The sequence below is a fragment of the Drosophila subpulchrella genome, chromosome 2R (assembly GCF_014743375.2).
Source record: "Drosophila subpulchrella strain 33 F10 #4 breed RU33 chromosome 2R, RU_Dsub_v1.1 Primary Assembly, whole genome shotgun sequence".
NCBI classification, from domain to species: Eukaryota; Metazoa; Arthropoda; class Insecta; order Diptera; family Drosophilidae; genus Drosophila; species Drosophila subpulchrella.
Genome location: NC_050611.1, coordinates 9,797,588 through 9,823,803, shown reverse-complemented (window position 1 = coordinate 9,823,803; position 26,216 = coordinate 9,797,588). Strand labels below are relative to the sequence as shown.

Below are 26,216 nucleotides of genomic sequence, written 5' to 3'. Positions count from 1 at the left end.
AATCCGGTTTCTAGAGGCCCCAGTCCAGTCCAAACAAATATGGAGACCTTGCACGAGGTCTCTTATTTCCCCTTCCCATCCCCGCTCCCACCATCTACTAAGAATTGTTTAGTAATCTGTACACCACACAACGTACTATATATGTATAAGCATACGCGATAAGGCAGCCCGTTCTCCGTCTCTATCGCTCCCCAGATCGAACCGATCCAGCTGGGTATAAAAGACGGCGAGCTCTCCCAGTCAGTATTCAGTGAGCAACAAGTGGGCGAGCCATCCACAGCTACCAGATATACTATATCCAAGTGACAAACTACCCAATTACTTCAAGATGCGTTTGGGACAGACCGTACCTAACTTCCAGGCCGACACCACCAAGGGGCCCATCAGCTTCCACGAGTGGCAGGGCAACTCGTAAGTGCCATCGTACCCCTTTCCCCATATGATACTCATCCAGATCTTCCTCCCTTCCCAGGTGGGTGGTGCTCTTCTCCCACCCCGCCGACTTCACCCCCGTCTGCACCACCGAGCTGGGCAGGATCGCGGTGCACCAGCCCGAGTTCGCCAAGCGGAACACCAAGTGCCTGGCGCACTCCGTGGACGCACTCAACTCGCACGTGGACTGGGTGAACGACATCAAGAGCTACTGCCTGGACATTCCCGGGGACTTCCCCTACCCGATCATCGCCGACCCCACCCGGGACCTGGCCGTCAGCCTGGGCATGCTCGACGAGGAGCAGAAGAAGGACCCCGAGGTGGGCAAGACCATCCGCGCCCTGTTCATCATCAGCCCGGACCACAAGGTGCGCCTCTCCATGTTCTACCCCATGTCCACGGGCCGCAACGTCGAGTGAGTGTCTCATCGAGGATGCTTCTTAATTTGTATCCTAACTAACGATGTTGCAATCTTCCAGTGAGATCCTGAGGACCATCGACTCACTGCAGCTGACTGATCGCCTCAAGGTGGTGGCCACTCCAGCCAACTGGACTGTGAGTAATTCTTTTTGTTAAGCCTAAGTCAAACCTTAATAATTGTGTTTCCCCAACAGCCTGGCACCAAGGTCATGATCCTGCCCACTGTCACCGACGAGGAGGCCCACAAACTCTTCCCCAAGGGATTCGACAAGGTCTCCATGCCCTCCGGTGTAAACTACGTTCGCACCACCGAGAACTACTAGAACGCCTACTATTCTTTTTTATCATCATAAAGTACAACATTTTAAAATAAAGATTAGTTTTACCAAAGCCATTATGCATTTCGTATTTAACCAAAATCAATTTTTACACGCAGTTTCATAGGCTGAGGCCTACCGTCTTATAAAGATTATAGATGCCCATGCGCGTTTGTCTTTCAGTTTATCTGTCTGTATTTTTGGAAAGTTAGGATGAGGAACACAAGGTCTACTAATTTGATTAAAAATTAATTAATAAGAGTAGGTATATCATAAGTTAAAGTTAGAGGGCGTTATAAGGTTAGTGCTGTCGCCAACTGTAAATGTAGGTGATTCATGCACCTGGCGCCATCTGAAGGCATGTTTACTTTTGCATTGGTAAACTGAGGAACTGGTATCTGATAGAGGAGGTTCTTGTTATTTTTAAAATTAAAAACTCTTAGCAAGTATAAATAAATGCTTCTAAAGAAGCAGAAAGAACCTTGAATACCTAGATGAGAAAGTCTTACCTTTTTGATAGCATGCAATGATTCAACTTTTATTAAAGCTGTTGTTAGTGTTACGATTATTAATTGTTTGTCGGTTTCCTGAATTTCATAATAGAAAAGGCTTTAATTAAAACAAGGAAGAACTTTATAGTCGAGTACCTCGACTATCAGATACCCGTTACTCAGCTAAAGGGACCAAAGGGATATATCGGAAACTATCAAAGATAGAGAAATGGGATTTCATATTTAGATTCCGAAGGCTTGTACGCAGCGCAAGTTTGTTACGCGAATATGCCACGCCCACTCTAATGCCCACAAACCGCCCAAGCCTGTGGCGCCCATAACTTTCATGCTAGATAAGAAATTTTAACTGAAATGTATTAGTCTCGTCAATACCTATCGATTGATCCAAAAAAAAGATTGCCACGCCCACTCTAACACCCACAAGCCGACCAAACCTGTGGCGCCCACAATTTTCATGCTAGATACAAAATTGTAACTGAAATGTATTGGTCCTGTCAATACCTATCGATTGATCCAAAAAAAAGTTTGCCACGCCCACTCTAACGCGCATAACGCTTAAATCTGTCTACCGCCCACATAACCATATATTGTGATCAGGGGTAGGTTGCGCATTTCAATCTCGCTTTGCTGCTTGCATATCTCCATTTCCCTTTTGTCCCTTTAGCTGAGTAACGGGTATCTGATAGTCGAGGTACTCGACTATAGCGTTCTTCCTTGTTTATTATGTTGTTATGCAGTAGTAAGTGCAAGGTTGACTGTAAATGTTGATGATGGGTAATTAAAATGCATATGAAACTATTTTACAAACGGGTTTTCTTTATTTGTGCGCTTACTTATCATTGTCATTAAAATTCTCAAAAGGAATGAAGAGCGTAAACATATTACGAAATCAAGTCACTATAAAAGGAAATCCTCTGTTCGTATTCGTACGTATGTCAGTCAAACTGCTCTGAATTTGATTAGCCTAACAGATAAGTGTGAGCTAAATTAAAAATCAGTTGAGGTAGTTGTTTTGTTAACAAAAATCTTTATTATATGTAGATTACTATTTTATGGCACAATGTGGAGTAATACGAGCTGACGAATGTAAATAGCTTAAGGGGCTTAATAGTTCTCGGTGGTGCGGACGTAGTTCACTCCAGAGGGCATGGAGACCTTGTCGAATCCCTTGGGGAAGAGTTTGTGGGCCTCCTCGTCGGTGACAGTGGGCAGGATCATGACCTTGGTGCCGGGCTATTGGAGGATCACAATTAATAAGGATTCACTTGGCTTTACTAGACAGAATTACTCACAGTCCAGTTGGCGGGAGTGGCCACCACCTTGAGACGATCAGTCAGCTGCAGCGAGTCGATGGTCCTCAGGATCTCACTGAAGGAATGGAGAATGGTTAGTTAGGATACGTATTAAGGAACACCCTCGAAGAGGCACTCACTCGACGTTGCGGCCCGTGGACATGGGGTAGAACATGGAGAGGCGCACCTTGTGGTCCGGGCTGATGATGAACAGGGCGCGGATGGTCTTGCCCACCTCGGGGTCCTTCTTTTGCTCCTCGTCGAGCATGCCCAGGCTGACGGCCAGGTCCCGGGTGGGGTCGGCGATGATCGGGTAGGGGAAGTCCCCGGGAATGTCCAGGCAGTAGCTCTTGATGTCGTTCACCCAGTCCACGTGCGAGTTGAGTGCGTCCACGGAGTGCGCCAGGCACTTGGTGTTCCGCTTGGCGAACTCGGGCTGGTGCACCGCGATCCTGCCCAGCTCGGTGGTGCAGACGGGGGTGAAGTCGGCGGGATGGGAGAAGAGCACCACCCACCTGGGAAGGGAGGAAGATTTAGATGAGTATCAACAAGGGAAAGTGGTACGATAGCACTTACGAGTGGCCTACCACTCGTGGAAGCTGATGGGCCCCTTGGTGGTGTCGGCCTGGAAGTTAGGTACGGTCTGTCCCAAACGCATCTTGAAGTACTTGGATAGATTGTCACTTGGATATGGTATATCTGGTAGCTGTGGATGGCTCGCCCACTTGTTGCTCACTGAATACTGACTGCGAGAGCTCGCCGTCTTTTATACCCAGCTGGATCGGTTCGATCTGGGGAGCGATAGAGACGGAGAACGAGCTGCCTTATCGCGCATGTTCATATATAGTACGTTGTGTGGTGGACAGATTACTAAACAATTCTTAGTAGATGGTGGGAGCGGGGATGGGAAGGGGAAATAAGAGACCTCGTGCAAGGTCTCCATATTTGTTTGGACTGGACTGGGGCCTCTAGAAACCGGATTGAGGCCTCACCCAACTATGGACTTTGTGACGAAATGCTTTTAGAAGTGCCTCACAAAAAAGTACAGTTTTGCTTATTTGATTCCCCTTTAATTCTGTTTAAACTGTCCAAAGAATGCGAGTCCTATTAGGACCTGACCCCAAACAGCTGATCTGCTCCAGCTGATGGCTTCACCGGCTCCAAACATAAACAGAGAACGAGAGAGCATTCAAATGTTTAATGGTGTTGGTGTTCAGTGGCGAAACACCAACACAATCGAAGTTACGAGCACACCGATAGTGGGAAAGAGCGATCAAGAGAGCGAAGCAGAGTGAATTAGTATTTGTGAGTGCCTGTAAAAAACGCACACTACTATAGATCGCAACGCTCTCTCGTTCACGTACACAAAACGAGCCTCCAATTGGGAGAGAAGAGCGGGTGAATTCGTGAGACTGTGTGGGTGGGTCTATCGGAAATTCGCACACCAATGCAGATTTCCTCTCAATGGGTCACACAGATGGATTCAGTGAGCTTGGGAAGTCGCATAGGCAAATCGCTAATTCAGAAGACAAAAGTCTGTTCACAGCAAAGGAACCCAACTTGGAATATCATAATGGGATATCGGATCATAAAGGAGTACAGTATCATAAGGAATATAAGATCATCAGAAAAATAATATTATGATAGTGCATGTTAATACTCAATGTGCAACTTGTTCAAAGGTCGTTTGAAGGAGAATTCCATTCAGTATTGTTGGATACAATGCCATTTTCTCTACAGGTTTTTGTGGGTTACAAGCATAGTCTTTGCTTTCGGTGGAAAGATCTTGGTTGGTTACAAAGTGAAACCCAAGGCGCAAATATATTTGGTTGTATTATACACATTATGTGGAAATTTTCCATTCGTCGTTGGCTATCGCATCCGAGGTTGTTTGTTGTTTACAAAATGGATTTTATGGTCAAGAGGAACGTCAGATTATATTGTTGCGGTGGGGAATGAGAAAGGTCACTAGCACGATCAATAGAAAGAGAAGGAGACAAACACGCCTAGAGAGAGAGAGAGCGCGTGAGAGAGGAGAAGAGCCAGCTAAAGTGAAAGAGCGAACCGGGTTTTTTATTTTTGCGATGAAAAAATGTTATCGAACATTTAAAATTTGCCGCCCATTTTAAACATGCTTCTTACCATAATTTTAATATTTGAACCCTTTGATTTGGACATTAATGTTTCATAAAAAGGAATGGAAAGAATTTTAAAATATCCGTCAAAAGTGCTATATATTAAAAAAAAACTTGCAAGCGCATTAGTACACTTGTCGGACCCGAAAGGCATGGACATCCCTCCAAAACCCAGTTGGCAGCCCTTCTGAAAGATATTTTATTTAGATTTATATGATTTATTTTGATGTAATGCAATGTAAACGAACAATTTCTAATTGTTACGTTTTTTAATATAAATATAAAGTATTATCGCTTATCAAATCTTAAACTTGGCGCCCAGCTAGAAAAATCGATTAACACAGTCGATGACTGCAGAGAAAAGCATCGATTAAGACTTTTAAGGCATCGATAGTTTCGAATAAACATCGTTTTGTGTTCCAGCTCTATACATAAAGTAAAAAGAAACGTAGATTTAACAGCGCATTGCAACTGCTCGAAGGTAAATATAAGGAAAAAGCAACCGTAGATCCGTTTAACAACATTGAATGCCAGCCAAATCGAATTCATCAGCTGAAATAAAACCCCAACAAAGATCATTTGGCCCAGCTAATAAAAAAAAGATAATTTTCTTCTCTGTGCGTGTGGGGGCTGCCAGTGTGTGTGTGCGTGCTGCATGCATATATGCGTGAGTGCGAGAGAGAGAGTGCTGCTCAGTGTGTGCCTGTGTGTGTGTCGAGTGCTTGTGTGCGGACAGTGACTCGTTGGTTAGAGGGAAAACAAAGAAAACTTCAGAAAAGAACGACGTAAAAGGCATTTACCAATGCAGAATAATAAAAACTAATTTGCTAGCAATGTTTAAGAGTGCAAAAAGCATTGGCTAATTTCGTTTGGTTATTGATTTTTTGCATTTTCGTGCATGCAGTTTTGTAGCTGTAGTAGTTGTTGTTGTTTTTCTTTTTGCTGCTGCAGCTGCGCGTCGCAACTGTAAACTGCTGTTGCTGTTGTTGTTGTTGTTTGTATTTTGGGTCAGTGAGCGAAAACGAGAGTGCAATAGCGAGAAACAGAGAGAGTGAGAGGGAGAGAGGAGGTGGACAGTGTAACGGACAAAGGACATTGCATTTTGGAGGTTGTTGTTTGTGTGTTTGCTAGTTATCCTCCCCCTCCCTTCGCCACCACCTCATGTATACACACAACACACAGCATCTGCATCTGCATTTCATCTGCTCGCTCTCTCTCTCTCTTCCTCACACTCGGTACTGGCTCACTCTCTCTAATCCCTAGCTGAATGTCTCTCCTCTCAGCCCTCCTTTTGCAACAAGAACAACACCAACAACCATAACATGGAGAACGTCGAAGAGGCCCCACCACTCTCCTCGGAGAGCAACAGCAATAGCAACAACAGCAGCGCCAGCAGCAGCTCTCACCAGCTCTCTCAATCGGGAGCCATGGGTGCTGAGGCAGAGGCCGAGGCCGCCCCCTCCTCTACTTCGTCTCAGTCTCTCTCTCGTTCGCACTCTCACTCGCCCACGCCTACACCCGCCGCCGCCCCCTCTGAACCTCATAACCCCATTTCCCATGATCACCCAAATCACCCGAATCCCCCATTGAATCCATCCGAAATGGAGGCTCGCGAGAATTCACCGCATGATCACTCACCCACTCCTACTTTCCACCAGACTGCACCGCCACCCACGACTCCATCGACGGCACCGCAGCGGGAAGAGCGGGATCAGGAGGAGCAGGATCAGCAGCCACAGCCGGCCTTGCAGGACCAGGATCAGCGAGAGAATCCGGAGCAGCATCCGCAGCAAGATCAGGATCAGGAGTTCCAGGAACAGCAGCCGCCACAACCAGTGCAGGATCCGCAGCCTGAAGCAAACCAGGAGTTGCTTCACATAGAGGGTTTAATCCGGCATCGAGACTCGCCGAATCCTGAGGGTAATCCCCCACAAGCACCACTGGAAGACCAACCCTTGCAAATACCAGGACAGGAACCCAACCAAGAGCCGAATGAGGCTGAAGTTAGAGAGGAGGAAAACCAGCCAGAAGCCGAGCCACCGCCACCGCTGCTCCTCGAAGATTTGGACGAGCAGGACCAGGACTCCGAGTCCCAGCCAGATCTGAGCGAACAGCAGCAGCAGGAGCAGGAGCATCATCAGCCGGCGGCAGTGATTATAGACGCCAACGCCATAGCCGAAACCATAGACGCCAACGCCGTGGAGCGCATCGACGACTACGAAGACGACGACGAGGAGGTGGATGAGGAGGAGGAGGTGGTAGACGACCGGGTCGATAGAGCCGCGGAGGTCGCTTCCGTTTCCGGTGCCCAGCGGCTGCACTCGGTGGCCGTTTTGCCCCGCTACTCCGCCGCTTCACGTGCTTCGCGAAGCAACAATAATAATAATAACAACAATAGCAACCATAATAATAATAATAACAACAATAGCAGCGGTTCATCGCGTCGCACTCGCCATTTTTACAGCAACAACGGCAGTCACTTCAGCAACGACATGTTCCCCAGTCACGCCCCCCGCAGCAGCACCCAGACCTCGTCGCCCAGGGTCGGAGGTCGTCGCCAGCACTCAACCCCGGCAGCCAGCTCCAATTCGCCACAGCACCAGGGAGTGGATCCTCTGCGGCTGCTCTATCCCAATGTCAACGAGAGCGAGACTCCGCTGCCTCGCTGCTGGAGTCCCCATGACAAGTGCTTGTCCATCGGACTGTCCCAGAACAACCTAAGGGTCACCTACAAGGGTGAGTCGTATCCGAAGTTTGAACTAATCTATAAGATCTGGAGAAGTTCTGTCTTTAGGTTGCCTACTTTTAGTAAGAATTCGTAAATGTTTATTAAGAATACAAAGTCCTTAAGATGAGATATCTTCTAAGGATTTCTGAAGAAGTATATACTCTAAAAATCTATTATCATATTTGTCTAATAGTTATGAAATTTGGTATGTGCTATGAAATTTGAAAAACAAATGTCTTCACCTTCGGAAAGGTATACGTTATCTGTTCAACTTTAGCCTCTACAGAAATTATATGTTCTTTCGTTTACATTTTTTAAGGATCCAAAGCCCATAGTTATGTTAAAATAATCTGAAATAAGGTTGTTTAAGAGAAGTGCTAAATTTCAAGGCTTATAAAGCACAAATGAAGTCCCCCATACTCTTCCAAATGTTATTAAATTTGGTATAGGTTGATTTAAAGTTGAAAAACTAATTTTTGAACCTTCAAGTTAGTTTTACTTATTTTCGAACCGCTAGCTTAAGACACATCTCCACGACAAACCAGCCTATGATTAAATTATTTATTTCAAAGTTCATAAATCATTTTATTAAACCCTTTTATATTATTAACCTTAGCATATGATACAAGTTGTTAAGCCTGTATACCAAATTTTCTGTACCCAAATCATTGAGTTCTTTGGATATACCAACTGATGGGATATCAGTCAAATAATACACACATATCTATTTATCTTCAGAGATGTAACACAAATCACTAGGAAGAAGAAGAGGAGTAAAGGTGCATCTGCAGTTTTCACGCTCTCCCGCTCTCTCTCACTTACACAGGCACAGACAGGTGCTCTCAGCTGTGTGCTGGTGGTTTTTGTTTTTCACTACTCACTTCTCCCACGCTTATTCGCGTGGCTGTTAAACAGTTAACAGCAACAGCTGTATCCTAACAGTGTAGAATACCATGTAAAATGTATGTAAACAGTGTAGACTTACCTATAGAGGGTTTTTATAAATAATATACACAATACATTTTAAATTTTTAAGTGTAACCAAGTCCATATGGTATGAAATTTATATATTTCAGTCTCATTGTTAAATCTAATAATTACACATTATTTTGATATATAAAAAGATACTCTGAACATGGAAATATCTTTATTTAATGTATTCTACAAAACATATAAAACCGTGTCTAAAACAATATTTATTAACTTGTAAGATTGTGTCAAGTATACAGATGTTTACTTAAAGTAGTGAGCTTATACAAATTCTAATCTTTTAGTTTCAAAATTAAATGATTATTTTTTGAGTTAGTAAATATATTTGTACTATTGATGGTGGAAAAATATTCACCACCTTACTTAAAAAGTACTGAAAATAATAATATTAGCGTGCTAAGAAAAATGAATATCCTAAAAGTACTGACACCTCATACATTTTCTAGGCGTTGGCAAGCAGCACAGTGATGCCGCCTCCGTGCGCACTGCCTATCCGATCCCGTCCTCCTGCGGACTCTACTACTTCGAGGTGCGGATAATCTCCAAGGGACGCAACGGATACATGGGCATCGGCCTGACCGCCCAGCAGTTCCGGATGAACCGCCTGCCAGGTTTGTGTTGCGTTGTGCTGCTCGGCGAGATGCCCTATGATTCCTAATGACCGGCACACCCCCTTCAAGTAGGTTGGGACAAGCAGTCGTACGGCTACCACGGCGACGATGGCAACTCGTTCAGCTCCTCCGGGAATGGCCAGACCTACGGGCCCACCTTCACCACCGGCGATGTGATTGGATGCTGCGTTAACTTTGTGAACAACACGTGCTTCTACACCAAGAACGGAGTGGATTTGGGGATCGCATTTAGGGATTTGCCAGTGGGTTTATAATAGATATGGTACCCTTCGATATCTTTAACTTTAACTTCTTGTTTGTTTATTTCCCCAGACCAAGTTATACCCGACTGTGGGCCTACAGACTCCTGGCGAGGAAGTGGATGCCAACTTTGGTCAGGAACCATTCAAGTTCGACAAGATTGTCGATATGATGAAGGAGATGCGCTCGAATGTTCTGCGCAAGATCGACAGATATCCACATCTGCTGGAGACCCCAGAGAACCTGATGAATCGGTGGGTGTATTGAGTTCTCTAACATAACTACAACAAATTTTAATTTATAATTATAACATTCCAGCCTGGTTTCCACCTATTTAGTTCATAATGCCTTCAGCAAGACCGCCGAGGCCTTCAATGGCTATACAAATCAGTCCTTCGACGAGGACTTGTCATCCGTCAAGATACGTCAAAGTATGCATATCCCTTGGCATCCTCTGGATGAATCAATCAGCTAACAATCCAAAATACTTGCAGAAATCATCAAGCTCATACTGACCGGCAAGATGAGTCAGGCCATCGAGCACACACTACGCTCTTTTCCCGGACTTTTGGAGAAAAATAAAAACCTCTGGTTCGCCCTGAAGTGCCGCCAGTTCATAGAAATGATCAATGGAGCTGACATTGAGGTGGGTTTAGTCTGGGAATATTTAGATAAATAGATATAATCTAAAGTTTCTTAATAGAATGTCAACAACAAAGTCACCGCCACCACCCAGACCATGCCCACAAACCAGACGTCCGTGATCCAGTCCACCAAGGCGTTCAAGCACAGCAAGAGCGGCAATGGAAACGGCAACGTGAACCTTAATCAGACTCAACAACAACAGAACAACACTGCGATTCCAGCTGTGATAAAGCCACAGGGCGGCGATAAGCCAGATATCAAGAAGTATGCGAAGGATACTAAAATTATTTAGCTTAAGAGCTGAGAAAACCATTTAATAACCTATTTTTCCAGCATGTTGGTTGACGACAACTCCAACAAGTGCGTGGACCATGACAGCAACAGCATGGACGTGGAAATGGAGCCCTGCCAGAGCCACTCGAACGGCGGCGACTCCTGCTCCAACTCCAATGGCAATGCCAGCGCAGTGCGCAACTCTCTAGATGCCATCGACGAGGAAATGGGTAGGTATCTATTGATGGCCTGTCCGGGAAGATCCGTAATCCCCAGCACTTGCAGATGTAGACGTTTCCCCCTCATCGCGCAGCTGTGGCCGTGTGATCGAGAAGATCCTGGAGTTCGGCAAGGAGCTGTCCAGCATGGGCCAGCAGCTGGAGGAGGAGAACCGCATGACTGAAGAGGAGCGTCAAATGTTGGAGGTAAAGTTTTTGATAAAGATTCCCAGGTAAAATTAGATACTATAAGAAGAAATGTTCAATTTATTATTACTTGCAGGATGCATTTAGCTTGATTGCTTACTCAAATCCCTGGTCCAGTCCGCTGGGCTGGCTGTTGTGTCCCTCGCGGCGCGAGAACGTCTCCACCACGCTCAATTCAGCCATATTGGGTAGGTCCTTCAATATTCTTTTCTTTCTCCTTCAAGTAAAGATTCTAATGATGCATTTTACAGAGTCACTCAACTGCGAGCGCCGTCCGCCGCTGGAGTATCTGGTGGCCCACGCCGCCGAGCTGATCAAGGTGATTGGCCAGCACTCGCTGGGCGAGGACGCTTTCATTACCATCGACGACGTGTTCCCGCAAAATTGACCCAGTTCGCCGACGCTGCTGAAGATGTTCGAGACCACGCTGACCCTGCCGCGAACCAGTGTGCTCACGGAACCGTTGGGCAGCGCCGGCGCCGCAACCGGATCTGGGCCCTCCACCTCGACGGCTGCCGTTGCCGTCCAGACGAGCAAACGTCGCCGACGGCGGCGGAACAAACGTCGTCGCAAATCCTCGCTGTCCAGCAGCACCGATGCCCCCTCGTCGCGGACCTACGATCCCGTGATGACGGGCAGTCAGCTTCGGTCGGCGGCAGTGGCATCGGTGGGCGGCGGGAGCGTTGGAACGGCGGGACCAGTGCGTAGGGGTCGTCGCAGGAGCGGGGTCAGCTCATCTTCATCGGCGGCAGCGGCTGCCGCAGCGGCAGCGGAGGAGGAGGCGGAAGAAGCGGAAGCAGAGGCCGTCCGCCAGGAGGAGGCGGCGGAAATTTTGAGCGGAAACAGCAGCCCATCGATGTTTGTCGATCCGCAGGACTTCTTCGAGACCCTGGACTAAATCTAGATTATTTACAATTTGTAATAGGTTAAATTTTGTTGTTACTTCCGTTCTCACCATTTTTTTTCACCCGCGCCTCTGGCTTCTGTTTCGCCCATTTCAAAAATAATTGCCGTTCTTTTAACTTTTCGATTTTGCTAAGAATTCGATGCGTTTTGCGGCCTTCGGTTTAGCGTGATTTTTAATAACTTTTAACATATATTTTATATAGCCTCTGTAAGCATTAAAGTGTGTAATATTATGATGTATAATTAAATTTGCGAACTGTGCTGCGACACGACCCTTGAAACGGATTTAACTTTTTGTTTTTCGCTTCCACCGCCCGAAACACTAAAAACACACACCATACCAAAATAAATCTAGAATCGATATTGAAATGGACTAGCTAGCCAGCCTAGTGCAAAAACTGTTCAATCATCTAATTAGCAAGTTAATAGAGAACCGAATCCCATAGTTAATTGGTGTACACCCACGTAGATTTTCCGCGTTCAAATTCTCCGTGTTTTCTGCGATTTTCGATGGATTCCGCGCCATCCTGTGTATTGTGGCAAGACTAAGCAAAAGCTAATGAACATTTTAAGTGTAATATTTCGCTATAGTGATTAAGCAAATTACAATTTAATCTATATATACAAGATTGGTCATACACACATACGGCAAAGCATGAATACAATTTAACTGGATAATCGTTTAAATATACTGTATGGATGTGTATTTCAGGAAAGCGGAAATGTGTTTTGAATGGGGGATGTTAATAAACTAGCTAAGGAATTTTTGAATTTAAAGGAAGTGGTGAAATATATTTTAATTTTATATTTTCTTAGTTACAGAAAAGGTTTTGGTAGAAATACTGTAATTTTATCCAAAAAAAACATTTTATCAAAAAGGTGTATATGTCATGTTTAAGAAGTATATCGAAAATCCATCTGAGACAATTTAAAAAGTGAAATACATTTTAATAACAAGTGAAGAATATTGTATATTTCAAGTGCCAAATAGTCAGATTACCAAATAACTTTTTTTATAAGTTAATATCTTAATGTTTAAATAATAAAACCCTTCAAAAATACAATAGTTCAGTAATGCATCAGCTAATACACATTCTTATAGTGTGGGTAGTTAATAGGGTTAAGTGGTCTATAGATCAGGTTGTCTAATCCTTTGTACCTTCTCATGGTTCTTGACGTGCTCCTTTAGAAGTCGCATTATCTCAGTATCGAATTGCGGGGGTGTAGGCTTTGTTTCGGTGGCCCAATAGAATATGTCCCAATCGTTGCTGACCCCATTGATCAATTGATCATATTCGGCGGTCTGTTCGGCATTGAAATCCCTCAGATGTTTGGCCACAAAAGTGCTCAGCAAAAGATCGTTTTCGAGCATTCCACGTTTTCGACTCTGATACAAAAGGCTAGAAATATAAATATATGTTTATAAGTAAGATTTTATAATATATTTAGTAGGATAGTACCGCTGCTTGCGTGTTTCCAGGGGCTCATCAGGACGGATGGGATATTCTGGAACTGGCAAATGGGGCGGATCATCGTAATCCACAATTTCCCCGGGTGTTGTATACTCAGTTTTGTCCAAATTGCTGGCAGAGCGATTTTGGGCGACCATAGGTAGCGCCAGACGACGGCCCACTTTGGTAAACTATATACAGATCTTTGATTAACTATTTCTTATTCTATTGGGTCTGTAAACTCACCAGAATTTGCCGCAACATTTTAGGAATCTAATAAACAAAACAATGATATAACGACAGTGTTGGTAAATAAAGTTCTGTAATTGTCTAGTAACGATAGAAACTTGCTATAAAAATCGATAGCAATTACCATAACAAGTGCTGGAAAGTATGATCTGATTTTCAAAATGCTATAAATATTATTCGCTTATTTAGTAAACCGTTAAAATAAAAAAACGACAAAAAACCTGAAGAGTATAGAAGTGATTTTTGATTATATGATTACTTACAACAAATTGTTTGATTATAAGTACATTTAAGATATACTAAATTCAAATTTTTTACAAATATTTAATTTAACAACTTTTAGTTTACATATATCATTGTTTTCAAATATTTAAGTATAAAATTGTAGATTTTCAAAATATTTTTTTTACGCCTTTTTGGATAGGTTCTTGTTTGTTCTTATATATAAAACACCACTCGATTTTTAAAGGAATAAGTATAGACAAATGTTTATTATATTTACTGGATTTTATGGTAATTTGATTTATTTTTACAAGACCAATTTAAAGCAGATTCTAAATAATGTACAAACTAGCCCTATACGTTTTAAGAATGCATCTATATGCAAAACTTTTGTTACTTGAAAATAAGAAGCGGGTAATTATAAAAAAGTAAAATTATCAAACCTTTTTCAGAAGACCTTTAATTATTATTCTTAATATTAAAAATGAATATATTTGTAAGCTCACATTATAGCAGCTGTTGCGGCCAGTGTTGGTCAGCGCCCACCCCCGCCGCGACCAGTGCTGCGCACCGCCGCCGCCAACAGCTGTTCGCCTCGGTTGCGGAGCAGTTTGAAAGAGCGAACGAAGCGAGAGAGAGCAGCTAGATTTTCGCACACTAGAAAAGTGCAATTTACCAATATCACTGCGGCCAAAAATACAAGTGCAAGTGCTCGGCAAGTGCAACGGTAAATTATCACGATCGGTGCAGTAACAACAAAAGCGAGTCGTGAAAAAGGAGCGCAAAACGAACGGAACCAATAAGAATAACCAAACGCAAAAGAGAGCCTCCTGCACACCAACGTACACACACACACACACACGTTGAGCTGAAACAGAGGCACACACACACAGGCGCACATACATTTGAGCGGTGTGTATACGACTGGAAAACTAGGCGGTGGTAAATGTGAAGCTGAAAAAAAAGAAGAAAAAAAAGGAAAAGGAAAACTCGGGGGGTGGTGGGCGGTGGCGGCCCAGTGGGCGGGGGGTGTGGCGTGTGCAGCGCGTGAGAGTGCGTAGTGCGTGTGCGTGTGAGTGAGTGCGCGTGCGAGTGTGTGAGTGCAAAAGCGACAAACTAAATGAAAATTTATACACTCGAAATGGTTAACAGTTTGCATAAAAACGGCATTATTTTTTGCATAATTTAATTTTCCCAAAGGGAAACGCTCGAAAGAAAACTCCCGAACAACCCACCGCCTTTTTTCCAAAGAGCCGGCGCTTTTTTAGCGCCTACGCCCACGCCTAATACATACACACAAAAAATATAACAAATAAGGAAAAACCAGAAAAAGATGAAATAAAAAAGTGTTAAAAACAAATCCAAAAATAAGAAAAACTCTATAAAATAAAACCTCGACAAGTGATGCCCAATTCTAATGTCTAGAAAATAAAATAAACCCAAGAACCAAGCTTAAATATATGGATTTTTGGCCCCCCGACTAATTCACTTACATGATAAATTACCCATCCTTATCGAGATCCATCATTATCTGCTGGATTTATCTTATCAGCACGATTGATGAATTTTGTATCGATATCACAAACATGCTCCATATGCAAATTAGCTGGCTATCAATGCTTTTGCTTTTATTCTTACTTTGCGTCTGCTGATAAAACCAAAAACAACATAATTGAAACAGTGCGCGCCCTATTGGACGTACAGTGGCGGCCATAAAATAAGGCCCCGTCCTTGCTGAACCCATTACAGTGAAAGAAAATTAGGGGGTGCTTGTTCTTATAATTTCATGATATAAATGAAAATACAGCTGTGCTGAAAAGCATAGATTAAAAATAATAATTTTAAATATAACTTTAGTTCAAACGTTTGATAAAACATAAGGGATTAAACAGTTTTACATCATTACATTATTTTACATCATTAAAAATTAAGTATTTTCAAAAAAACATTATAAGTAATAAGGCTTTCGCAGGTTTTCCTTTTAACTTTAGTTCAAACATTTGATAAAACATAAGGGATTAAAAAGCTTTACATCATTAAAAATAAAGTATTTTCAAAAAAAAATTATAAGTAATTGGGATTCCCAGGTTTTCCTTTTGGTGATGTTTTCTTTTTATCAATTCCATAAAAAAACAATAAAAAGTACACCACATCTTTTCTGAACACAGCTGTATAGAGTAAATAGCCTTGGTTTTCATTGGTTCCCTTTATCGATTGCTCCCTGTTTATAGTGAATCACCCGTTGACCCGTGCATTTGTTATTGTTGATGGGTTCAATATTCCATTTCAGTTGAAACCGTAAAACTGTACATAAGCAAATAAGATAAAAAGAAAAGAAGTCCAGGAAAATTGGAAACCAAAAACCCATAAACCGAAAAGAACCCCCGTGTAACTCCAGGTCCAAATCCAAATCCAAAACCAAATCAGAAACAGAATCCAAACCCCAAATCACAATGGGCTGCACCACATCCGCCGAAGAACGCGCCGCCATCCAGCGATCCAAACAGATCGAGAAGAACCTGAAGGAGGATGGTATCCAGGCGGCCAAGGACATCAAGCTCCTGCTCTTGGGTAAGTGTACTTTCCCCTTGATTTTCCCTCACCGGAAGTGGAAATTTTACCTTTCCACTTGATTCTATTGTTCTATTTCGGGGGAAAGTGCTGGTTTATCGGTTGCCGGAATTCGGAGCACTTGAGCGTTGGAAAATTGTATTTTCGGTTTTATGTGCCGATAGATAGGGGAATATTTATTGGAAAAGTGTCGGAAATACTAAATATACGTAAATTTGGACTTTACCTGATCTTTAATTTCTTTTTCAAGATGATTCCCCGAAATTATTTCCATTTTCCGACTAAGAAGGTCTAATTACCTTTTATAATGTACAAAATTAACAACCTCTTCTCGAAAATATACTAATAATTTCAACTAAAAACAAAATTAGATCTAAAAAAAACTACATGGTGCCAAAATATGTGTGCTAAAAAGAAAAAAAATCGATTCCAATAGAAAATTTAATAACACCAACCTACTTTTTAAGCATTGTATTTTCATTAAAAAGTTTATGAAATATGAGGTTTTTTTTATATACTATAAAGCTCAAAAAATAGTTGGGAGCATAAATATATAATAGTTAGGATCCCAGAATTATCATACAATTCTTAGTCAGCTTTACGTTTTTCTACGTTCTTTGTTTTTAATAAATGGAATTTAAAATATTCCATTTACTTAAATTTTTATCAATGGTTCTTTAACTTCCTGAACTATTATTTATTTTTTTGATAAGCCTTGCATGCCTTTTCAAAAGGAACTTAAAAGTAACGACTTGTTGGCCCATAAAAAAAAGAACCCACCCAAGGTTATTCCACTCTGTTTTACCGATGATGCATGAACTCAATGACAAACTATTCTTAGCGTGTTTTTTGGCCAAGGCGAAATTGTAGTAATTTGGGTCAACTTTTGGGTGTTGCATGTGGGAATGGTTTTCCCAAAATAAAATGGTCCTACAATCCACTGTGCAGGCAGGTCCATAAACAATGGCAGCAGCAACAGTTGCATCTGCCTTTGCGGCAAGCGAGTGTGAAAACTAAACACTTTCGAGGAGCCATGTGGCTCGTGGATCAGGAGCCTCGCCTCGATTCGAGTGGTTCAGATCCACTCGATGCGGTAGTGATGGGATAGCTAAAATGCGGTTCCGAAAAAACTATTATAGTTTACCTAGGAAAAGTGGATGATACATTGCTTATTTGTACTGATCTTAGTGCATCACCGTCAAAAAAAATGGTATAGATATTAATATGGGAAGATATTTCATGCTTTATCTTAATAAGCTTAAAGTTAATTGTGTGTTTAAATTGTAATTTAAAGTTAATTTAGGAAAGTACATGAATAATTGAAAACTAGTTCTGAATGCATTACATTTTCCATAAATATATTTTATAAGGTTTTGAACGAAATGTAGATATAATCAATGAACAACATTAATGTTTTTGTATATATTTTGTTCAAACTTAAGTTCCTTTATTTCTAACGTGTGTAAAATTTTTAATTTAAAATTTTTTTTTAATTTTTTACTTATAAAAAAAAATAAAATATGCTAGGAATTGTTTTCACGATCTCATGTAAAACTAAAAGTAGGTTTTAAACGTAGGTAAATCTAGAATTTAAATGCTACTGTTAGTTTTACATAATGCTAACAAAAAAGTAGGTTTTAAATATAGATAACGTTAACCTACATTTTATTTAACATTATGGTTAGTTTAAAATCATAATAAATTAAAAGTAGGCCCTAGTCCTAGAAAACCTATGGAAATTTAGAGTTTCATGCCCACTTTTAGTTTTACACTATAGTTAGTTTAACATCATGCTAAACTAAAAGTAGGTTTTAAGCCTAGAAAACGTATCACAATTTAAAGTTTCAAACCTACATTTAGCTTAACATTATAGTTAGTTTAACAACATGGTAAGCTAAAAATAGGTTTTAATCCAAAAATCGTATAACAATTTAAAGTTTCAGACCTACCTTTAGTTTAATATTATAGTTAGTTTGACATCATGGTAAACTAAGAGTAGAACTTAAGTCTACAAAATGAAGGACATTTAGAGTTTAAAACATTGGCTTTACCATTATAGTTAGTTTAACACCATGGTAAACTAAAAGTAGGTTCTAAAGCTTATACCTATAAATCGATCCTTAGAGTTTAAAATCTAGTTTTAGATTAGCATAAGGAAGATAATAATTTTGTCTGAGATGACAGTTAGTTCTACAACAGTTAAGAGTCTAGTTGAGAACATGACCTTTGGTAAAACCTAGTGTCCCAATTGGTTTGCCATCTCTGTTCGGCACCAGCCGCAATCCCATCGTCAAGTGCATCTGTGACTGCAGCTGCAGCCTTAGCCTTAGCCTTAGATTTTGGCCAAGTGCGTCTGCCTGCGCCGAGGAGTGAGGGCAATCGACGCCACTAGACATTGAAACAATCGCACGTGTGTGTCAGTGGGCGACAAGGGTGCTCCGTGGTTTTGGGACATGTCAGAGTGTTTGCCAGCCTGGTTGCGCCACTGACATTGAAATGTCAGTTAATCCTATTGACTTTGACTCGCCCCCGAAAAAGAGATAAGGATGCAGGCAGCCAGGCAGACAAAGGACAAAGGACAACGCTGCAATATACACGGGAATTTCTCTTTCACTTTAACATGGCAAACAAACATGTTACTTACTGAAAATGCTACACTGGTACTAATTCTAACGGGGTTCGAAAAATATACCTTAATAAGTTACCTTTTTCTATAAATATAAAAACTGTGCCATGAAAGTTACCTAACAAATATAATAACATGTTCTTGATACATACATATAAAAACTGTTCCTTTATTGAAAAAGGTATAATTATTTTTTTGGACATTATAAATTGTACTTTACAAAAACGTATGGATATTAAAGGGCGAAAAAAGGCAATTCTTCTGAAGTGGATGTTCTGACATTTCAAAGAATTTAAGCATTGATTTACATGTTCTTATTAAAAATGATGTAAAAACACATTTCTATAAAACGCGAATTCTTTAGAAGACCAACATTATTTTATTGATTCAGATATCTCTGGCAAACGTACTTCAATTTAATTTATATTTTAGAAAATTGTTAGATACTTAAATAAGACTAATATTAAATTATATAAGAATCGAATTTGAATAAAAATTATGTAAGAACACATAAATATAAAACGCGAATTCTTTAGAAGACCAACATTATTTTATTGATTCAGATAACTCTGGCAAACGTACCTAAATTAAATTTATATTTCAGAAAATGTTTCGATATTTAAAAAAGACTAATATTTGATTATACAAGAAGCGAATTTGAGGCGAGAATTTGGAAAAAATCTCTAGTGATAAAAAAAATTGGTAATGCCTTCTTTATAATAAACATATGTTTGGAAAAACACATTGCTAAGCGATTGATATAGACAAAATGCAATGGGTAACGTGGTTTAAAACCCTTAATTTAAATGTATTTTGTAGTAATTTTTAAAATACTATAGAGGCTATTCTAGTCCCTTTTTTTTCCTGTGTAGGCGCATTACTTTGCCCACAGTTACTCGCTGTTGTTCTGTGCAATCAGGCAAAACTTTTAAACGCCCCAACAAGCAACAAGGAGCAGAGTCGAGTGGCGAGGAGTGGATTGCGCCCATGTTGCAACAAGGCCTGTTAAATGGGTGGGGAGGGGGGATTTGCTCACCCAAAAGTGGGTGGAAAGGGCGGCTAAGGGGGGTTCCAGGGGCAGACGAATGGCAGGCGGAAGCATCGAATGGCGGCCAGGAAACACTAACGAAACAATGGTCGGCACAGGACGGAAGGGAGTGAAAGGAAACGTGTACATGTCCTGGGTGTGGCTGCATACTTCGCAACAGCACTGTGCCCTGCGCCCCGTCGAGTGGCGCCTCCTGGCGGAAGTTTGAAGAAACTGCCACTTGAGGCATAATTTTCAAGCCAAAGGTTATTGAGGAAACGTTCGATGCTCGTTTGTTTGCCACTTTGTGGGCCCTTGTGCTGAGTGATACGGCTACATAAAACAATGGGAAAACAATTTGAAGCGAAAAGAACCAGAAAAGTAAAGGTACTACAAACTCTTGAAGATATAAGATATACATATTTAGGAAAGAACAGAAGCTGTTCCTAAGAAAATAAACTCCACGTTCTTGGAAAGATATGAATAAATTACCATTTCTTTTTAGTTTTTTAGTAACTATCAGTTTAAATAAGATACTGTCGCTTTTTCATTACTTTAACAGGAATTAGTTTTATCTTGCCGATGATAAAATATTTCCTATGCTATCGGAAAGTAGTAGCGTCCTAGGATTAGTTATTGATAACAGCTTAGTTTTTAAAAAAGTATATGAAAGAGTTGCGACTTTAATTTACCCATTTCAAAAATGATTTACCTAAAGTCTAGTACACTTATTACTTTTCATATAAAGGCCTACAAGGAACGTCTTCTGATAAAATGAGGAAGTCATACAATTTTAAGCTTTAGGGAATACCATTCGTTTTAATATACAATTTTGTTATTCCTTCCTGTTGAAAAGGCTGATTCATTGCAAATAACGTTGATTGCGATCCTGCAATAGAGAGCCAAAAACCCATGTATGTACATATAAAAAATAAAAGAGCTTAGTAATAATAATAATAAAAGTTAAGTTTAATATGATGATGATTCACAAAGGAAATAATTAAGATTATTTTAAATTTACATGTAGAATATTCTGTGCTTACGCATATAAATTTTTTTTAACATTATATATATATATATATTCAACTGAATGTTATTTAATGGCAAATCAACATAAGCAGTCGATGACCCTTACAATCTACAAGACCAAACAAATGTAACAAAGCAATTAAGTTTGGAAACTCTGGAAACTCTCGGAGCCAAATAGCCCACAAAATGGCAGTAAACAGGCTCGTTAAATAAACTATAAAAGATGCCAAATACAGCACAAATCGAACCTAATTGAGCAGAGTCAAGTGTCGCCCGGGTGCCAAAAGGCCCCGCGACCTGCGACCCGTAAAACGACACAGAAAATGGAAATGGAAAATGGCAATGGATAGATGGTTGGATGGATGGATGGTTCGTTTTGTTTGGGGGGAGGTGCAGATTGTTTCAGACAAGTGCACAAGTGCTCCACTTTGCCGCTGCCTGTCATTCATTCCAAAGAGGCGAAGAGTTCGCGTGATAAAAAAGAAATATACATATAAAAGTTGTCAATTTGCTTGCCGTTTGTCGTTGGCTGCGGTTTGCGGTTCCCTATAGAGTGTATAGTATATACATAGTTCACCCTCTGCTTCTGGAACCCAATTCATTCAATAATTTCATTTGCCCATTCATTGTTTTTTTTCCCGTGCTTCCATCGTTGTGGTTCATATTCGCACAGTGATAATTTAATTAAACTCGTTTGGGGCATCGAGGTGAAAACAGGGGTTCCCTTTTGAATACCAAATATTTTACACAGAGCAATGCATGTGGTCCTATTTCTACCAGCTGCACTAAAAATCCAGCAGACTTCCTAACAAGTCAAAGTCACTTTGAATTGCCATCTAATATTAAAACATTTTAAAGTGTAATCGTTGCTACAACGTCGAGTTTAAAAAAACCTTCATTTTTAAGCCATCAATTATGAAGAAGATATCACAGCTATATGTAGAGAATTTGTACTGTTGAATATTCTGGTTGCTTCGAAGTCGCATTGCTCATATTTGATTGATGGGGAGTAAGGTCTTGCACACTTGAAAAATATATTTGTTTGTAATATTTTTGTAGGTAATATGTCTAGAATATCGATCGAATAAGTACATTCAAATATGTAAAATCTGGAGTGTCGCAGTTCAAATACGTTTTTCTCCCGTTTTGAAAGTCCGTGTTTTTCAAACTTGGAACTAGTTTCATTTAGAGGAAAAGACTAAATCTGGTAGTAAAAAATCTCGTTTTTGATTTTTAACGTCTCTAAAAACATCAGAATTTAAAATTGGAGATCACCGTAAGAGGTTATTTAAATTCTAGAAAAATTCTTATTAAAATGGGAAAGACAAAAATGTATCCTTTACAGAAAGTGTGTTTTTTATGATTTGCTTCTATATTTTTTTCTTTCCCATAATTTTTCTCCGTGCAGTTCGTGCACTTTCTATTGTCCTTTTTTTGACATTTTGTTTTTATCACGCCATTTGCTCGTCTATAAAGTCGAATTGCCTGTTTTCCCACAACCCTTTGACACGGGAACGTGGGGGTAATTATCGCCGCCTTTAACCAACCTCGCATGTTCCAAAGGCGGTGGGGATAGAATTTCTCGGAAAATCACGCTGTGCCCGGAAAACTTCCTGATTGCCTCTTGTCAAAGGTTCAGAATCAGGATGTCAGCACTTAATTGGCAGGGAGATGAGTTCAAGGTAAAAAGTTATCAGTTGGATAAAACGTTGCCTATCCGAACTTTTGGGAAATTTGAGAAACAAGTGCACAACGTTTCTTAAATAATGCGCATTATTCAAGTAAATGGGAATTGGACAAGGGTCCTTATTATAAAATAAATTGGTATAAGATGAACTTGTGCAAAATAGAATTCCAAGTAAATTACAATTATTATCAAAAACTTTAGTTTGTAACACTTGATAATAATGAGTCAATTAAAATTTAAGACGCAGTGAGTCAGATGTTAGTAAAAAATTCAAATTTTAAATTTTAAATCATTCATACTTAGAATAGAATACTTTTATAGAAAAAAGTTTTTAAATGGATCCTTTTTTAAATATACAAAATTCATCCGCCCTAGACAGCTTACATACCAACAAATTCCTACTTTAAAAACTATTGGAAAATATATATTATAATGAAGAATAATACAAAAATAGCCCAAAAATATACATACTATACATTTTTTAGAAGAATTCCCATTCTTTCTAGTTTCTATTGCTCATATTATTATTAGATATGTTTCTTATACATTTACAAACTGAAACAGCTGATCAGGGGCACTATAAATTGGCTGTGGCTAAGGACCGCAAGGTGTTCCCCATTCTAAACTTACGATCCATTAGCGTGGGTAATAAATCCAGGGCAGCCGGGCTCCACTGTACCATTAAGCATAAATAATTGCCGACATTTCGCCCGTTGATGGGCTGGTCAATTTCTTAATTGAGACTCAATGGCATATTTGATGGGACTGTTAATTGAATTGCTCATAATCTCGATTTTCAGATGCAGGTATTCATTCGGACCATTGAATTCAACCATTCAATCAAAGTTCTCGTCGACAGAATCCCATCAATCGAATGAATGCGATTGTTTTATCTAATGGTGATTTTCCTCGATTTTCCGCTATGCAGGGGCGTAGAGGCAAAGAGAGAGTGAGAGAGGGGGTCAGATCCTGCTGCTGGCCAACTGTTTTGTGCTAATGCGCTTTGGCTTGGCCCATAAACGTGGCAAAGTTCTAAAGCCGTCGACTTAATTGTGTGCGAGGAGGGTAGCAAATGGCATTCTCCATTTAAACTGCAAAGCCACTTTAAGTTGCTCAAACAAAAAAAAAAAAAAGAAAAGAAAAACGAAAAAGGAAAATAAAAATGAAAGAAAAACGAAAATCGCGTGGGCGCATTCGTTGCTTTTGGGGTTGTCCTTGTCTTGCGGCCACTCGCTGGTTTGGTCCTGCGCAGACTCGTTGCTTTGCACTCTCCAACTTTCCAGTGGCGCAGGCGCAGGCGCTCTCACTTCCTGCTCCCTCTCTCTCTCTCTCTGAGCTTTCATGTGTACTGAGAAAGCTCGCCTCTTTGGGCGGCACCAAAAAAAACGAAAGAGAGCGCACTTCCAGCGCATCCAGGCACACAGTTCCGTTAGTTCAGTTGAATTCTGCCAGCTCTCCGGAAAACTCGCACAAAAGAGAGCTAAAAACCGTTAATTAAAAGTTCTTAAAATAATACAAAAACGCTAAAAAAATAAGGTGTTGAATATAATAAAATATGTAATAATTAAATGTGTTAATTTAAGGTCTTTAAAACAATTCAGTTTGGCGCTGAAATCTGTGAAAAAAGTTATTTCCCCTTTTCTCTCCCTTTTTTTTTTTTGGATAAACGCATGAATCATTTTGGCCTGCTGGAATACAAAAACAAATAGCTGCCAAGTGTACAAAAGAAAAGTTTTGTTTGTGCTTTTCTTATTTGGCTGAAACAACAAAAAAGAACGCCTCCTTGCGTCAGCATGTGCCCATTTTCCAGCCCACTCTCTCACTCCCTCTCTCTTGTTTATGGCCACTTGTAAGACAACGCGTGAAATAAAAAAATTAAAAGGCATAAAGTGAAGAAGTTTCAGCGATAATAGAGCAATTAATCATAAAGAGCTTTATAATTATTAAAAAAAATCTAAATATATTTTTTAAACTTCCAAACTAAACACAAAAGGGGAAAAAACCGAAAAATTATCATAGTAAATTATTGATTTTTGCCATATTTGTACGCACTTTGAGTTTTGGTTAATGAAAAACACGCTCCTTCATTACACATTTTTCCTTGGCTCAGAAAGCCCTCGCCTAGAGCTTTTCCACTCGCTGCTTTGGCTCTCTTTCTCGCTCTTCCACTCTCTCCCTCTCTTGATTTCTAGTTTTTACTGTTTTTCCTAGCCAAAGACAACAAAATTTCCCGCAATTGCGAGCGGCGAGTAACGAATTTCCTTGCTCTTGGACACGCGGATTTTTCAGTTTACAATTGGACTCGACCGTTAGCGGTCAAAACGCGTATCCTTGAGATACTTTTTTCCGAGCGGATCAAAACAAAATGCGCAGATAAAAACAAAACTGAATTGTTGGATCAGATAATAATAACTATTTTGCAGTGTGTTTAAGAACAGTGTATTTAACATAAAAGTAAAAACCTGAAAAGAAAAAAAGAGTGACTAAAAGTGAATGAAAATACACATAGAAAATTGGCAAATCAAACTGGAGGTTAAAGTTAAGTGACCAGACCGGAATTCTCGGATAGCAGACCTAGTTAGATCCCCAGATTTCGAATACCCACGCGTTGTACACCTGGTTTTCTTCGCTGGCATCGTAGTCGGCCATTGAGTTGGCCGATACCAAACGACCTTCAAAACGTTTTGCGTCGAGGCAATACGCACCATGGGCTGCGCACAGTCTGCCGAGGAGCGAGCCGCAGCCGCCAGGAGTCGCCTCATCGAGCGCAACCTCAAGGAGGACGGCATACAGGCGGCAAAGGACATCAAGCTCCTGCTGCTGGGTAAGTTTTCCCGTTCCCGGTTTTCCCAGGGAATTTGGGGAACTTAGGGAAAAGCCACCTGAATATTTAATTCGCGGCTGGGCCAAGATTAGTGTAGCATACTTAGCGGCTGCCCTGGCTGCTCATTAAACCCCTGAAATGTCCTTAAAAGGAGCATGGACACTTTTTGCCCTCAGCTGTGCAGCCTTGGCCTTTGACAGATGCCATTTGTGGCCCCAACATCACTCTCTGAGGTCTCTCTTTATTTGGAATATATTTTTTAAGCCAAAAGTGGCTGTTAAGTGTAAATTTTCCCATTAAAATCTAAAATTTAAAATAATAGCACTGTATGTGCATTACTTATTAAAAACTGTGTTAAAATGTAAGGTTAATCTTGCCGTTTTTATTTGGAAAATCAATCGTTTGAACTCACAGAATTATTAACAAATCATTAATTATTTTATATTTTATTTTTAAAAATATTAACAAAAACATAATATTTAACAGAATACATTAGGTTACATGATTTTATGTAAAAATATTTAATTCAAGAAGAAAATATTTATATTGTTAGTCATATTTGTATTTTACGTTATTAAATAAA

At 40.5% G+C, this 26,216-nt stretch overlaps 5 protein-coding genes and 1 pseudogene across 7 annotated transcripts in view; 4 read left to right on the top strand and 2 right to left on the bottom strand.

The window, feature by feature from the left end:
* Positions 1–244: 244 nt before the first annotated feature.
* On the top strand, positions 245–1,242 carry LOC119549661 (peroxiredoxin-6). Its single transcript, XM_037857865.1, has 4 exons — positions 245–411; positions 473–847; positions 912–987; positions 1,047–1,242. The coding sequence occupies exons 1-4, from the start codon at positions 329–331 to the stop codon at positions 1,173–1,175; spliced, it is 663 nt and encodes a 220-aa protein (XP_037713793.1). The 5' UTR covers positions 245–328; the 3' UTR covers positions 1,176–1,242.
* Positions 1,243–2,684: 1,442 nt separating this feature from the next.
* LOC119550136 lies at positions 2,685–3,646 on the bottom strand (annotated as a pseudogene).
* Positions 3,647–5,513: 1,867 nt separating this feature from the next.
* LOC119549461 (ran-binding proteins 9/10 homolog) lies at positions 5,514–11,468 on the top strand. Of its 2 annotated transcripts, none has more exons than XM_037857561.1 (12): positions 5,514–5,589; positions 6,392–7,844; positions 9,273–9,437; positions 9,510–9,700; positions 9,771–9,952; positions 10,017–10,129; positions 10,193–10,344; positions 10,402–10,607; positions 10,677–10,846; positions 10,908–11,041; positions 11,118–11,229; positions 11,293–11,468. In XM_037857561.1, exons 2-12 carry the CDS (start codon positions 6,431–6,433, stop codon positions 11,427–11,429), a joined length of 2,976 nt encoding a protein of 991 aa, XP_037713489.1. In that variant the 5' UTR covers positions 5,514–5,589; positions 6,392–6,430; the 3' UTR covers positions 11,430–11,468. The 2 variants fall into 2 exon arrangements, with proteins under 2 accessions (XP_037713489.1, XP_037713488.1); XM_037857560.1 differs by having other exon boundaries at positions 10,902–11,041.
* On the top strand, positions 11,421–12,638 carry LOC119549462. The gene has a single exon (XM_037857562.1). It carries the CDS (start codon positions 11,454–11,456, stop codon positions 11,937–11,939), a length of 486 nt encoding a protein of 161 aa, XP_037713490.1. The 5' UTR covers positions 11,421–11,453; the 3' UTR covers positions 11,940–12,638.
* Positions 12,639–12,898: 260 nt separating this feature from the next.
* LOC119549463 (succinate dehydrogenase assembly factor 2-B, mitochondrial) lies at positions 12,899–13,730 on the bottom strand. Its single transcript, XM_037857565.1, has 3 exons — positions 13,645–13,730; positions 13,408–13,589; positions 12,899–13,347 (listed from the first exon to the last, which is right to left on the bottom strand). The coding sequence occupies exons 1-3, from the start codon at positions 13,660–13,662 to the stop codon at positions 13,077–13,079; spliced, it is 471 nt and encodes a 156-aa protein (XP_037713493.1). The 5' UTR covers positions 13,663–13,730; the 3' UTR covers positions 12,899–13,076.
* Positions 13,731–14,459: 729 nt separating this feature from the next.
* Positions 14,460–26,216, top strand: part of LOC119552127 (G protein alpha o subunit) — a 36,554-nt gene continuing 24,797 nt past the window's right edge. Inside the window, exons 1-2 of one of the 2 annotated variants that reach the window (XM_037861916.1) lie at positions 14,460–14,596; positions 16,160–16,440. In XM_037861916.1, coding sequence (XP_037717844.1) covers positions 16,323–16,440 — 118 coding nt within the window. In that variant the 5' untranslated portion in view covers positions 14,460–14,596; positions 16,160–16,322. Of the gene's footprint in view, positions 14,597–16,159; positions 16,441–25,125; positions 25,634–26,216 lie in introns of those variants that run through there. The other variant, XM_037861915.1, reaches the window with a different exon arrangement.